Source organism: Rhinichthys klamathensis, unplaced genomic scaffold (assembly GCF_029890125.1).
Source record: "Rhinichthys klamathensis goyatoka isolate OS25496 unplaced genomic scaffold, OSU_Roscu_1.1 h1tg000231l_1, whole genome shotgun sequence".
Classification (NCBI taxonomy): Eukaryota; Metazoa; Chordata; class Actinopteri; order Cypriniformes; family Leuciscidae; genus Rhinichthys; species Rhinichthys klamathensis.
In genome coordinates this window covers 800,665-814,855 of record NW_026606755.1, presented here as the reverse complement: position 1 = coordinate 814,855, position 14,191 = coordinate 800,665, and the positions used below count along the sequence as shown (strand labels likewise).

The window sequence follows — 14,191 nt, the reverse complement described above, 5'->3', positions numbered from 1 at the left end:
GTCCAGACGGCCACCTCCTCCTCCTCCTGTAGATGCTGGATAAGGCAGATCGATCCCTCCTGATCAGCCGGTGGAGAGTCAATCCGATCCAAGTCGCTTTGAGCAACAGAAACAGCCATCAACGATCAGTTTAACCAGAACCACATACAAGTCCAAGCAAATGTGATATAAAGAACTCCCAATACGCAATGACCTTTATGAAAAGCAATCATCCTCGAATGCCATTTGCAGTCTTACGGTCATCCTCATAGGCGCTCACAGAATGTACACAAACAGACGCAATGAATAACGTCCATACATTATGAATCCATATCAGAAGAGACTGACGTTATAACATGACGTTTCCAATGCAAAATACCTTTGAATAACCACATTGGTTCTGTTAGTGACATTCGCGTTTTAAAACGAACTTTCCCGTTAAACTTCTTCTTTCGGAATGTAAAAGACGCCGCATATTGTCGTTCTTATTCCAACGGTTTTCCCCTCCGTTTACTCTCGGAATAACCGTATCCCAAAATATGCACACTCAGCTGCTTTAAACACAATTCACATTCGCGGTTTGAAAACTCCTCCGACTGTCGGCGTCTTTTAAACGAGATTCTAAAACTAAACAAATGTTACAATGTCGCGACGTTCCATTGTTACAATTCCACAATTCCGCTCTTGTCGCTCTCCACCGGTTGCTCGTCTGTTCTTTTGTGGGACTCGACAACGCCAAAGTGTGTTAAACTGAAAACCTCCTCCTTCTCCTCCTCCACCAGGACATATGAAACCAAGCTTCAACCCCCTCCATCTCTCTCTCCTCTTTTCCCAAAGTCTGTTTCTCATTTTTTTTCTCCCTCTCTCCCTTTCTTTTCCTAAGGGGTTGTGCTTGAAATCTGAGGCAGGGGAAAAACTTTCAAAGGATTTGAACGTTCCCCCTTCATGAAAAGAAACTCCTGTGTGTCCTAATCGGGAAAATCGTTTATATTTCATAAATTAAACATTTACAGCCCATAAAAATATGTGGGTTTTGGAGGAGAGCTGAAGTGGTTGTAAACATGGACTATCCCATTTGACCTACATTGCACCAGTAGCTCAAGTTGAAGAGCTTTAGAGAGAGAGAAGAAGAAAAAGAAACGGTAAAAAAACACACGAAAAAACACACTCCTATTCAACTTTTAGCCAGTTTTGCATTTGGGTGGATATAATTGGGTGTCATTAGGTTAATAGCACTCCATTGTCATATAACCTTTTATGGCACATGATTCATCCTGTAAATGAATTATGACTGCATTTAAGGTTTAACTTAGTAATGATTGAATCGCAACATGTCCAATCGCAAAATGTTTTTTTAAATACACATTTAAAATTGTCCAACATTTATTTAATAACTCAATTTGTCAAGCAAATAATGTTCAAAAAACAAATACAACTCAATGGTCCTAACAAAAAGATGTCATTTCCTTTAAGCAATATGTAATTTAATATATTTTTTAATTCTTGTTATCTCAGAGTAAAAATTAACTTTGACATGCCCTTGACAGGTTTTTTGATATTACCCCGACCCTTAGCCTTTCTGTCAGCAGTGTGAACCTTCTGAGTGTGTTTTCCCATAAATGAACATGTTATGGGTGGAAAGAGCGCCATCAAACTCTGCAATGTTTATACAAGTTGAGTTGAGCCAGTAGATTCTGTCCAGCTGCAGGACTGGATCTCTTCACACGTCTCTATGAAATGCATTTGTTGGATGTTTATCATCATTGCAGGTATAATGAGGTTCAGACGATTTCAAATCTATTCCTGCATCTCTCATATAGTACAGAATTCAATCCATTGTTGACTTGAAAAGGACCTACCCACCACTAACTACAGTATTTGACTAGGAAGGTGGTTTGAGCCTTTTCTATAATTGGTGGCGTCAATTACACGGTTTGACCATTAGATGTCAGTCTTGCTTAGAAAGTCAGATAAACAATTTACCTTTCATACTCGTAGTAAAGGGGAAGAGGTTTTCTGATACAGTAGTTAAAACCGACAGTTTCTTAAATTGTTACACTGGAATTTATTTATTGGATATTTAAAAACAAAACAATAAAAAACACATACGTTAAGATTGGATGAAATGTCCTTGATCTTTCTGACCATCTGGCATCTCTGCCATCCAAAGATCTGATCCAGTGATTAGCAATAAAACATTTTCCAGATATTCTGCCATCAGTCCTTCACTCGGCTAACTTCTGAACCGCACAAAGATTTCCGACTTCTCAGGCTATACCTCGGCTGCTGGGGAAACGATGCAAATATATTAGCAAACGGACATTTGCAATCAAAACACAGCTGGGCAACACATGCCCTGCAGTTTTTGCAATAGACATCCATAATTGCTTTGGTAGAAATGGACCAATATTATTGAGAAAACCACTAGAAATGTGTTCATATAGCCGAGAATTTCTAAAATCTGAAATGGCTAAATAAATGAATGTTTTTAAGTGACTGAAAATCTCCAATATAACAGTATTACTGATATGCTTTGTGTGAAGAAAAAAAGCAAAACTACAGTTATTTTCTAATACTCTTCCTGGTGTGGATTGGAACCACATTAGATTATCCTTTTGAGGTCATTTTATTTCTGTCATGGCAACTCTTGGGAGAAATGAGTATGACAATGTTATTGTGTTTGGTCTTGGCTGAATAGATCTGCTACGCTGTTGCTGTTGAACCTGCCACTGCCAATACACTGTACAAGCATACATGAATTACCCGTAGCAGATCTCTACAGGTGGAGCTGGGGATGGTGGAGGGTTTCTGAAAGTGTGCTGGAAAACTGCTACAGCAAAAACAAGGCAAGAATTTGAATGTTGGGAAGCAAGCTCATTGGCTACCGATACAGTGGGAACCAATCTATAGCAAATGATGACATTTCAAGCAGATTGGGTTAAGGACTTATGAGCCTGCACCATCTAGAGTTTCATGACATAACTTTGTATTAAAGGGGTCATTATCAAGGTCGCTGACTGTACTATGAAACACACTCAAACTTAAAAACTTCTTCCAGAAGTTATTTAATAATAAACTTCCTGGAATGAAACCACATTAGGGTGAGTAAATAATGACAGAAATATCCCTGTATTGTTGTGCTACAGTACCTCATTGTCATCCACCAGCACACTGTAGACCGTGGCGGAAGACGTCCGCAAACGAGACCCTGAGGTGCGCCGCTGACGTCTCTTCGGGGCTTCTGAGATGCCCTGTGTCTCGTGATGTCTGGCTGATGATGACAATACAAATTTGCATTGGAATTAGGATTCATTTAACAGGGTTTCTGCAGGTTTTATGAAGGTAATTTTAAAGTCCCCCTGGAGTCAATAATTGCATCACTTAAAACTCATCTTTGATCACCAAAATGACATATTTGAAAGTTTTTTTCCCTGAAAAAAAAAACTTCATGCCTTAAAATAGCTTGAATGCAACTCTACACCCTTGCCTCATTTAGTACAATCAGTTCTCTGAATATGCAAATGAGCCCCATCTCCACTCACGCAAGCTCACAGATTCACTGGTTGATGATCACAAGTTTGTGACGTCAGAAACACCAACGATTTCAAACTGCGATTTTGAGACTGGCTTTAAGGAGAAAATATTCAGCAATGGTGTTGACTTATGAATTTGCACATGGTTTGTCTCAAAGTATATTAAAAAAAACAAAAAACACAGACATAAACATTAAACAACATTAAAAACTTGATTTTCACCACAGAGGGACTTTAAGACTTTTTAAAGACCTTTTTAAGACCAAGTAAAGAAAATGTAAGGAATAAATTGACTAACGATTCTTAAATCAAGATACATTTACATGATATGCAAAACAACAAAATATAAAGTTTCCTTTCTGTGAAATTGATTAAAAATGAAGCAAGTTTATAATTAAAACAAGAAGAAATATCTGTCAATGCACTCAGTAAAATCAACTTCATTCAAAGGGATGTTTTCATAACTCATTGACATTGACAGTATAAACTCACTTTGATTTGAAGACTTCATTGTACATTTGCATCTCAAGTAAATGCACCTTGATTTAAAGATGTTTCTATATTCGTATTGGAATCAGGACAAAAATACTGAGGAAGCAAGCAATGCGTGCAAGATTTAATCCCCTGACTTTCTACTTTCATTTAAGAGGTTTATTTGTGTAAAGGCGAATTAAGACTTTTTAAGTCCCACGGAAGCCCTGTTTAAGGCTAGTTCAACATATTAGAGTGATAGCTGAAATATTAGTCCATATTACATAATGCCGAACTGCATATCTTTCATAAAACAAATGTACATCACCATCTGAGCACAGGTCACCTTGTGAAACATGCAGATTGACTCCTGCTCAGATTAAAATGTCAACACTTTTCGAAGCAGTGCTTACTGTCATGAGCCGGAGAGAATGTCGACAGGGCCGCACTCACGACGCTAGAGGGATGCAGAATCACTAAACTGTCATCTCTCTCTTCCCACTTGCTTTCCCAGTGTTTTCGTCTGGACCTCTTCCATTCATCCACAGACGCCGAGATACATTCTAGAAGGTATCACATGAAAGATCAAGAAACAAATTCTGGAACTAAACCCTTTAAATATCAATGAATCTGCTCTCTTGGAGATACCTGCTTTCTGCAAGGCCTGCTGAAGATCAGAGCGGGTCTCTTTGAGCTCCTTGAGAATTTCAAGACTCTCTCGGCTGATATTCCGGTAGCGCAGAGAAAAGTACAGCAGAACAAGGCAGCCAAAAAGGACCATGGTTTTTCTTAGAAGCCCCACTAAAAAAGTGATTTTCTCCTATGCAAAAAAATCCCAATAAAATCATGATTGACATGCAGAATCATTTTTTATTTCATTTTGCAAAGTTTAATTCCACACATTTTAAACCTAGACAACTGTGGCAGTGTTGACTTCAATTTTTTTTTACATATCAGGGTTTTAGTTGTTGTTTAAAGAAATCAAATCAAGTGCAACACTAATGCAAGGGACAGAGAATATGACAGATTTTTTCTAGGGTACTCAAATCAGTTTGCATAGATATGACAAGAAAAAAATACATATATACATATTAACAATGTCCAAGAAAGTAAACCAAGGTTTAGGCCCAGGTACAATTACTCTGCAATACTACACAAAATAGATAAAAAAATAAAATTAAAAAAAATTAAGAAGAGGGGAACATTTAAAGCTCCTGTAGGTAACTTTTGAAAACATGTATTTGCTAAAACTGTCATTATGTCCTGACAGTAGAATATGAGACAGATAATCTGTGTAAAAATCAAGATCCTCTGGCTCCTCCCAGTGGTCCTATTGCCATTTGCAAGAAATACACGCTCCCGGTCAGAAACAACCAATCAGAGCCAGGAGGAATGTCTTAGCAGTGTCAATCACGCTCGTGTACGCGCTGATCACACCCCTCTCTTGCACAGCGCGAGCCGTCGTTCAAACTCAAGATTGCCGGCGCGCTGCAGCTGTGCTTATGACGGAGAAACAACCTAAACGGCCAATTCTCGAGTGACACCTGCTCATAAAACAAAGAGGTAAAAGGAAAAAGACTGATGACGATAAACAAGCGAAAAAGAAAGAATTACACAGTTGACTCGGTGTCAAAACTCTAGCCGCATAACATGTAGATAAAATGTCACGCACTCTGCTAAGCAACAATTGAAACCTGCTAATTCACTGGCTTGTCATGTTGCTGAAATAATGTACTAGCACACCTTATATCTAGCATTATATATCGCTAGAATAATTACTTACATACTGTAACGTTAGTTACCGTTATATTAACGTTATCTTAGCTATTTATAACTTATAGAAAGAGTGCAACGTTATAAAGTTACATGTAGGCTATTGGAAAATACATAATGATTTGAGGACCAAGTTTGTAGTCAAAGTATGGGCAGGCCATAGTCAATGTAAAGCATATTATTGACGTTTAGTCCCTATTAGTGAATGTGCCATATAACTTTTTATCCGCTGTTATCGGTGGCCCTGTTTACTAGCCTGCGCGTTCACGACAGGCTCCGCTGTGGAGGACGAGCTGTGGAGGGAGGGCTGTAGCGCAGCAGAGAGCAAGGGGGTGGGACCTGTAAGTTGTGCTTGTTCAAATTTTCAGGCTAAGTCAACGTTTTCTCAAAACTCCCTACTGCAGCTTTAATGTTCAATGGCAAGAAAGAAAGACAAACTTCAGCCTCTTTGTCACACTCACAGCACAAAAAAACCCAAAGTTGATCAAAACAATGGTTAAAAACCCGACCGTAAATTAGGCATGTAAACAAGATTATACCATTTACATTACTGGACCAATTCTAACACATTTAGTATAATACATTAGTCTTACCATCTGTTGAAAACCATGGTCTTCATTTTCCAACACCGTCTTACAGATCATCCTTTCAAGGTATATATTCAAAGCCACGAGCCCAAAAAGGAAAAATCTAAAATGAAACGAAGCATCAATGTCAATGTTGGAGTACTTTTTATTAAAAAGGTCAATAAGGTCATTGCACTGAAAAACACACTCAAACTTCAAAACATCCTCCCAGTCCAAAGAGACAATTTATTGGAAATAAGCTTCTTAAATGGCTTTTTCCAAACTAGTTGTTCAAAAGTAATCTGATTAGATTCCGGCTATCAGTTGGACCAAATCTTGAAAATGGGTTGTTCAAAAGAAAAAAAAGGATTTCGGATTAAATCACAAAATCTAGGCCTGGTTTCACAGACAGGGCTTAGATTAAGCCAGGAGCAGGCCTTTTATATACATGTGCAAGTTGCTTTCAGTTAAGACAGCTCCCACATGCATTTTTAATCTGAGATAGGCTTAAGCCTTGTCTGTGAAACCAGGCACCAATCTTGGTTTTGATCTGAATCAAATCATCAGTTTGTGCTGTTCAATAACTTTTAGTAGGATTACTAAATCCTGGACCTTCCTGAATTTAAAATCCTTAAATCCTATTTAAAATTTCTTTTAAACTGGTCAAAAAATACAACATTCGTATCATGTAACATATACACACATTTATAATTTAATTTTGCTCTGTTTAACCGTTAAAGAAATGAATTAGAAGTAGACATTAGGCTACCTATTAAGCCTTCCAGTGCAATAATTTGTTTTAAATAAATGTAAAAATATTGGCATAAATTTATCCCCCAAACAACTGTCAATATCAAACACAATTTATATATATATATACACTCACCGGCCACTTTATTAGGTACACCTGTCCAACTGCTCGTTAACACTTAATTTCTAAGCAGCCAATCACATGGCGGCAACTCAGTGCATTTAGGCATGTAGACATGGTCAAGACAATCTCCTGCAGTTCAAACCAAGCATCAGTATGGGGAAGAAAGTTGATTTGAGTGACTTTGAACGTGGCATGATTGTTGGTGCCAGAAGGGCTGGTCTGAGTATTTCAGAAACTGCTAATCTACTGGGATTTTCACGCACAACCATCTCTAGGGTTTACAGAGAATGGTCCGAAAAAGAAAAAACATCCAGTGAGCGGCAGTTCTGTGGGCGGAAATGCCTTGTTGATGCCAGAGGTCAGAGGAGAATGGCCAGACTGGTTCGAGCTGATAGAAGGGCAACAGTGACTGAAATAACCACTCGTTACAACCGAGGTATGCAGCAAAGCATTTGTGAAGCCACAACACGCACAACCTTGAGGCGGATGGGCTACAACAGCAGAAGACTCCACCGGGTACCACTCATCTCCACTACAAATAGGAAAAAGAGGCTACAATTTGCAAGAGCTCACCAAAATTGAACAGTTGAAGACTGGAAAAATGTTGCCTGGTCTGATGAGTCTCGATTTCTGTTGAGACATTCAGATGTTAGAGTCAGAATTTGGCGTAAAAAGAATGAGAACATGGATCCATCATGCCTTGTTACCACTGTGCAGGCTGGTGGTGGTGGTGTAATGGTGTGGGGGATGTTTTCCTGGCACACTTTAGGCCCCTTAGTGCCAATTGGGCATCGTTTAAATGCCACGGCCTACCTGAGCATTGTTTCTGACCATGTCCATCCCTTTATGGCCACCATGTACCCATCCTCTGATGGCTACTTCCACCATGACACAAAGCTCTAATCATTTCAAATTGGTTTCTTGAACATGACAATGAGTTCACTGTACTAAAATGGCCTCCACAGTCACCAGATCTCAACCCAATAGAGCATCTTTGGGATGTGGTGGAACGGGAGATTCGCATCATGGATGTGCAGCCGACAAATCTGCGGCAACTGTGTGATGCCATCATGTCAATATGGACCAAACTCCCTGAGGAATGCTTCCAGCACCTTGTTGAATCTATGCCACGAAGAATTGAGGCAGTTCTGAAGGCAAAAGGGGGTCCAACCCGTTACTAGCATGGGGTACCTAATAAAGTGGCCGATGAGTGTATATATATATATATATATATATATATTTTTTTTTTTTTTTTTTTTTGCTGTATATAAACAACATTGGCACAATCATCAGAGATGAGTCGAGTCAAGTAGTTTCTAACAATTGCATGTATATTTGTTTGTTTTTGTTGTGGATCACATGGCTACGGAAACCCTACTGGGACATGGTGATGGGAGGAAAAATTAATTTTCATGCTTTAGCATTCTCTCAAGAAACATTGCGTTCACTCTCAAAACTTTTGAGTTCTTTGCGAATGAACGCAAAAGTATTCAAATATATAATTTTTCTCAGATTAATTTTTTTTCTCCATCTCCATGTCCCTTTAGTGCCTCCGTCAGGGTTTGATTGTTTAAAGAAATTGAAAATGGAAGGAGATGTTTGTTTGTTTATGTTATTTTCCTTCTCTTCCAAAAAAGTGAAGCACCATTTCTCATTTCAGATGCATAGAGATTTACACAGAAATAGGAAAAAAAGGGCCATTTAATTCTTTAGAAAAGGCTCTGAAAAGGTCATGAAAAACTCATTTATATTTTGGCGAAAAACTCAAGGGGAAAAATGAAATAACATTAAAAAATTATATAATCTTTTGACTATTTCTACAGCATTATCTATTCTACAAGCACTGTCGGCACTGACTGACTGGTTTCTACTCACCTGGCTCCAGCTGTACGACGTACAGAGGTCAGAAGATAAGAGGCGCCGAAGCCCAGAGCATTGTAGAAGAGGGAACTGAACGTGTGAGTCTCAGACATGATGAAGCTCTGGAGGAAAGCTACACGGTTAAAGATTTCCGCAAATGCCACCTGCTGCTCCTGCGCAGAATGCCTCATCTCCGCAAATACATCTTTCAGACCTGAAACATTCAAGCATTTTAGCTCAGTTTGGATTATAGCACACATGCAAAGAACGAAGTAAAAGACAAGACATTTTGAGGTCAAGCACATACATTCAGTTCAATGATTGCCTCATCTCTACAACATGCTCAAATTAGGCTCAAATGATCTACAAAACAGTTGGAATGGAGTCTGCATGTTAAATGGTTAAGCAAAAATGAATTGCAGAATAAATTGAATTAATTGCAGAAACTTGCAAAATCTGTAATAAAAAGTAGGGCCTCGGCTTGCGCTCGAAAAAAATCGAGAGACATTTTAGACTATAGTCTGTTGCTCTATTTGAAAATAATTCCAAACAAATCCACAAGAGAGCCACTGCACGTCTCCGAGCAACACAGTGATGTTTCCTTACTGAATGACTCCATGTTTTTTAACAAATCCTTCTAATGAACGACTCAACTCACTCATACATGAATGAATCAGACATTTTGAACGAATCGTTTGAGGGAATAATTCCAGTAGCACCTCAATGCAATACATGAGATCCACGGGGAGGAGTCGGATCAAGATCCAAGGGGTGGAGATGGGTAGGATTAGGGGTGGGGTTAGGGATCAGGGGGCGGAGATGGGTAGGTTTAGGTATATGTAAGGTGGGAGGAGTTGGATCTGGATCCGACTCCTCCCCGACGTGGATTTCATGTTCTGCAGTGAGGACCATTTCAATAATTCAATGACTCACTCATTAAGACCAAGGGGGTAATCCACCAGCCGGAAACTGAAGTCTCCCCGGGCGCCGCCATTGGCTAACAAGCCTTCACCTGCTGTTAGCATCCCATTGACTCCCATTCATTTTTGCGTCACTTTGACAGCGAATAACTTTACATCTGAGGCGTTTAAAGACTCCATTTGTCCATTGTTTATTTCTAAAGAAACACGACAATGTATAAAAGGCTCCATTACCATGTATCTTACGTTATGGCCCCGTAGAAGCCGTTTTTGTAAAAATAGGCTAACGATTGCGTCATAACACGCGACTCTCTGTCGCACAGTAGAGAAATTACCGTATAGACAGAAGTAGAAGCTCGCACGCAATCGGGGGGACGTGGAGGCATAAAGTCAAGGGAGAAGCCCATAGAGTGTCATAAAGTTGCTCCTGCTGCTAGCTCATGGACAGCTAATACTCACGAACTCCGGCTCTCCAAGATTCGGAAGGGAATGATTCAGATTCCTCTTGGCACAGCTACTAGAAGACGTACAAGTTGCTCACGTCACATCTACGTCTTCAAGCTCAGTTTGAGCCTGCGCAGTGGCAGTGCGCTTGGCAATCAGGAAGTGAGTGCTTCTAATTGACTTCATTTTTCTCCGTTGAAGTCTATGGGGTCGCTGTGTCCATTTCTTTTACTGTCTATGATTAAGACAATGAGTTGCCGCCACCTACTGTCGGTTTAGTTTCATATTTAAAAGTAGAATTTCACTATGGTTAAAAGAGATAGAATGCGTAGTGGTAGATACAATGCATTTATAAATAGACTATTGTGAGTGAAATATGAGATACCATTGATGAATATAAATGGTATCTCATATTTCCATATGAAATGCTTGTCTGACTTTGTCTCATATGAGGGCCTCTCCAACTGTTTCTTTGAAACAGGCCTTCTTATTGGAAAGGCGACCTCTACTAGGGATATATTGGTAACATATGGGTTATTATCAGCAAATATTAAATTTAAGTTGTTTTTTTTATTACTGATATTGAATATTTCATTGTGCACACTAATTTCCCCAATTTTCACATTTACATTACCTTCTTTAAAAACATGAATAATACTGTTAATTGTAATTCTATCAAATCTTAAAATACATTTTCTTTTTTTATACTATACATTACACATCCATATATCAACCAGAATTTCAGCATCCTAGTTCTGAAATTACCTTAACAGTATTATCTTTTGGTTTCTATTTTTTTTATATATATATATTAACATTTTATTGCAAACTCTTTTACTGTAAGTGACTCTAAACCAAATGGCACACTTCCATAAACATATTCCCTTCTCATTTAGATAGTAACCAGCACCTTGAGTTGAGTCCTGCAGGGTGCTCTTGAGTTCCTCTCCATTGCGAAGGATGCTCTCCTGGGATTTCAGCGCGGCACTTTGGGCCACAACCAGATCTTCTGCCATCCGCTGGGTAGATGCCAACTGCTCCGCCACCCCTGCTGAACTCTCAGTCAACCTGAAACACAGATGAACATTGGCTTACATTAATATTTTATACACATAAATACCCTTCATATTCGAAATAGGCACCCAGGGACCTTTGTACCTGTAAATGGTGTTCTCAGCTCTTTGTTGCCAGCGCTCACTCTGCAAATAATGACATATACTGTGTGCATGGGTAAAAAACTCAGTGTAGGTGTTGAAGGCCACAGGATCCATGTCTTGTGTGCAGGTTTTGACATCACTGCCTTCAGGACACTCTGGGAAACTACGACCTGACCTGCAATAAATAATTAGAGACATTTAGAAACATTAGAAATTTAATGTGGAATGAAGTCACAACACTGTGGCTAAACTAGTGCTTCTCAACTCAGTTCAGTCATAGACAGCAGGGAAAAGAATATGATAAATGTCTTATGGATGGATGATAGAGAGCAATAGACAGACAGACAGACCGAAAGATAGACAGATAGATGATAGACAGACAGATAAATAGAGATAGAACGATAGACAGATATATAGACATCTATAGACAAATAGATAGATGACAGACAGACTAAAACTAGCCTAAATGGAGCTCAAACGAGGCTAAACTGGTTTGCAGATCTCCCAGTCTGATCTGTTGTCCTTGAACACTAGTCAGAATGGGTGATCAGATGAAAACCAGCTTTGCCAGGCTACGAGATCATCTTAAACCACCCAACAACCTTTGGCTGGTACAACGAGTTTCAGTTGATTCCAGTAAAATAAGCTCTTGACCTTTGCAGGTGGCAGTGCGTGAAGGACAAGGCAATCTTGCTCTGCACATCATCACTGAAATCTTTGCAGCTTGACTGTATTTTCTCCAGCGCTCGAGACCAGCACGCGCCATAACGCGGCTGCTGCGACAATTCACGCACTCGCAGTAACTCCACGCGGCCCTTGTCCTCTAAACTTCTATCGCTACTCACGGCACAGACAACAACTGCGATGCCCCAAAATGCCGTGGTCCACATTGCAGACCGCGTGGAGTTGATGGACGCACAACAGAGGTGATTTAAAAGAAATAATCTGTATTATATGACTAATACAAAAACCTAAAAGCTTCACTGCACGCGCACCACGCCAGCGTCGAGCGTTCAGTTCATTTGTCTCATTAACCACCATGGATGGGGATCCGCCTACAAGCTGAGTGAATGTGGCCTGTGGTTGCGTTAGTCCACGCGATTTTCTTGAGTCAAATTGATACGTTAGCAGAAGAGGGGTAGGGTTGGTGTAAGGGGAGAGAATATACTGTATATACTGTAGACTACATATCATTATGTTTAAAAAGTCCCTATAAAGCATGAGTGTGTGTGTGTGTGTGTGTGTGTGAGTGAATTATGGGTCAAATATTGTGTAAAATGTGTTTAATTTCAGCAATTTTGTGTAAATTCATTCACAATCACGAAATTGTATGTATAGGCCTACATCATTATATAGGCCATAGTCAAGTCAAGTCAAGGTTTATTTATATAGCACAAATTTAACACAACCGTAGTTGATCCAAAGTGCTTTACAGTATAATAAAAATTAAAAGAGAATAAAAGAATAAAAAGAGAAAAAGAAAAAGTAGTAGTAGAAAAAGAAAAAAAAAGAGATAAAATGAAGTATCAAACCATTCAGTATATATACAAACAGCACATACATAACGTAGAACACCAAGTTATTTAAAATACATACACAATATTACTCAAATGCGAGAGAGTAAAAATGGGTCTTTAAGCTGGGTTTAAAAGCCAGGTTCAACCTTCACTGAAGCATTTGTTGATTATTCCTTTGCCATCGAATAAATTACATTTCAATAAATCAACTGTGTTTACTGTATTTATGATCAAATAAATGCAGCCTTGGTGAGCATAAGACAAAAACATTAAAAATATATATATAATATTATTGATCCCAAACTTGTTGACAAACCTACCCATCACAGAAAACGTTCTGCATTTTTACATTTTCAAAAAAACATCACTATGATTTATAAGCTGTTTTCTCATGGGGACCCAAAAATGTCCCCACAAGGACAGAGATTTTGGAAATTGCCATCTTTGTGGGGACATTTTGACCCCAGAGGGTTGAGTCAGGCCCCCCAATCCCCCATCCCCCCCCCCCCCCCCCCACACACACACACACAAATTAAAACAGAAATTGTTTGTTAAAATGTGTTACAAATGTTACAAGTTTTTGTTACTGAGAAGGAAGTACCACTTGTATCACCGCATCTAAAAATGGAGACCTGTAGGTATCCTGGAGGATCACTCCATCACTACTTTTTTCCAGGAAAGGTCAGAAATTAAGCAGTGCTTGCTGTAAAAAAAATGTATTGAAAATGACAAAAATGCCCCAGATTTAGAATGTGGATCCAATAGGCCTATGTCCTGGTAGTGCATTCATCTGTTTATTTTTTTTTCTATTTCATCTATTGATGATAGGTTTAGTATGGATTTAGTGCCTCTCAAGAAATTAGCTGTCAGATTTATTCTGTTTTCACTGTTTTAGATGTTTCACACTGTTTCAACAGCAAGTGTTGTTGAGTGTGTACCCAAGCAAGTGTTTTCTGGTTGCAGGGGGACAAAACTAAGCTCAACTAAATGTAAAAAAAAAACAGTCCCAACAACTCCAAAAGCTAAAACAGAAACCCAAATCTCTAAAGATCTTACCATGTAAAATCTAAATATGGACGGGATATATATTTGAAATG

General features: G+C 39.0%; 1 protein-coding gene across 2 annotated transcripts; it reads right to left on the bottom strand.

The window, feature by feature from the left end:
- Positions 1 to 2,120: 2,120 nt before the first annotated feature.
- LOC130099542 (uncharacterized) lies at positions 2,121 to 12,562 on the bottom strand. Of its 2 annotated transcripts, none has more exons than XM_056265264.1 (9): positions 12,232 to 12,562; positions 11,579 to 11,752; positions 11,331 to 11,488; positions 9,072 to 9,270; positions 6,350 to 6,446; positions 4,632 to 4,803; positions 4,397 to 4,546; positions 3,129 to 3,250; positions 2,121 to 2,265 (listed from the first exon to the last, which is right to left on the bottom strand). In XM_056265264.1, the coding sequence occupies exons 1-9, from the start codon at positions 12,465 to 12,467 to the stop codon at positions 2,197 to 2,199; spliced, it is 1,377 nt and encodes a 458-aa protein (XP_056121239.1). In that variant the 5' UTR covers positions 12,468 to 12,562; the 3' UTR covers positions 2,121 to 2,196. The 2 variants fall into 2 exon arrangements, with proteins under 2 accessions (XP_056121239.1, XP_056121240.1); XM_056265265.1 differs by having other exon boundaries at positions 2,121 to 2,262; positions 12,232 to 12,561.
- Between the last annotated feature and the right edge of the window lie 1,629 nt (positions 12,563 to 14,191).

What these genes read in the sequence shown, in the direction of transcription:
- LOC130099542 (XM_056265264.1), bottom strand. Translation starts at nt 12,467, where the DNA reads ATGTGGACCACGGCATTTTGGGGCATCGCAGTTGTTGTCTGTGCCGTG. An exon ending in ACGCACTGCCACCTGCAAAG is followed by an intron (nt 11,753 to 12,231) that starts GTCAAGAGCTTA and finishes TATTTATTGCAG; the next exon opens with GTCAGGTCGTAGTTTCCCAG. An exon ending in GCAGGCCTTGCAGAAAGCAG is followed by an intron (nt 4,547 to 4,631) that starts GTATCTCCAAGA and finishes GATACCTTCTAG; the next exon opens with AATGTATCTCGGCGTCTGTG.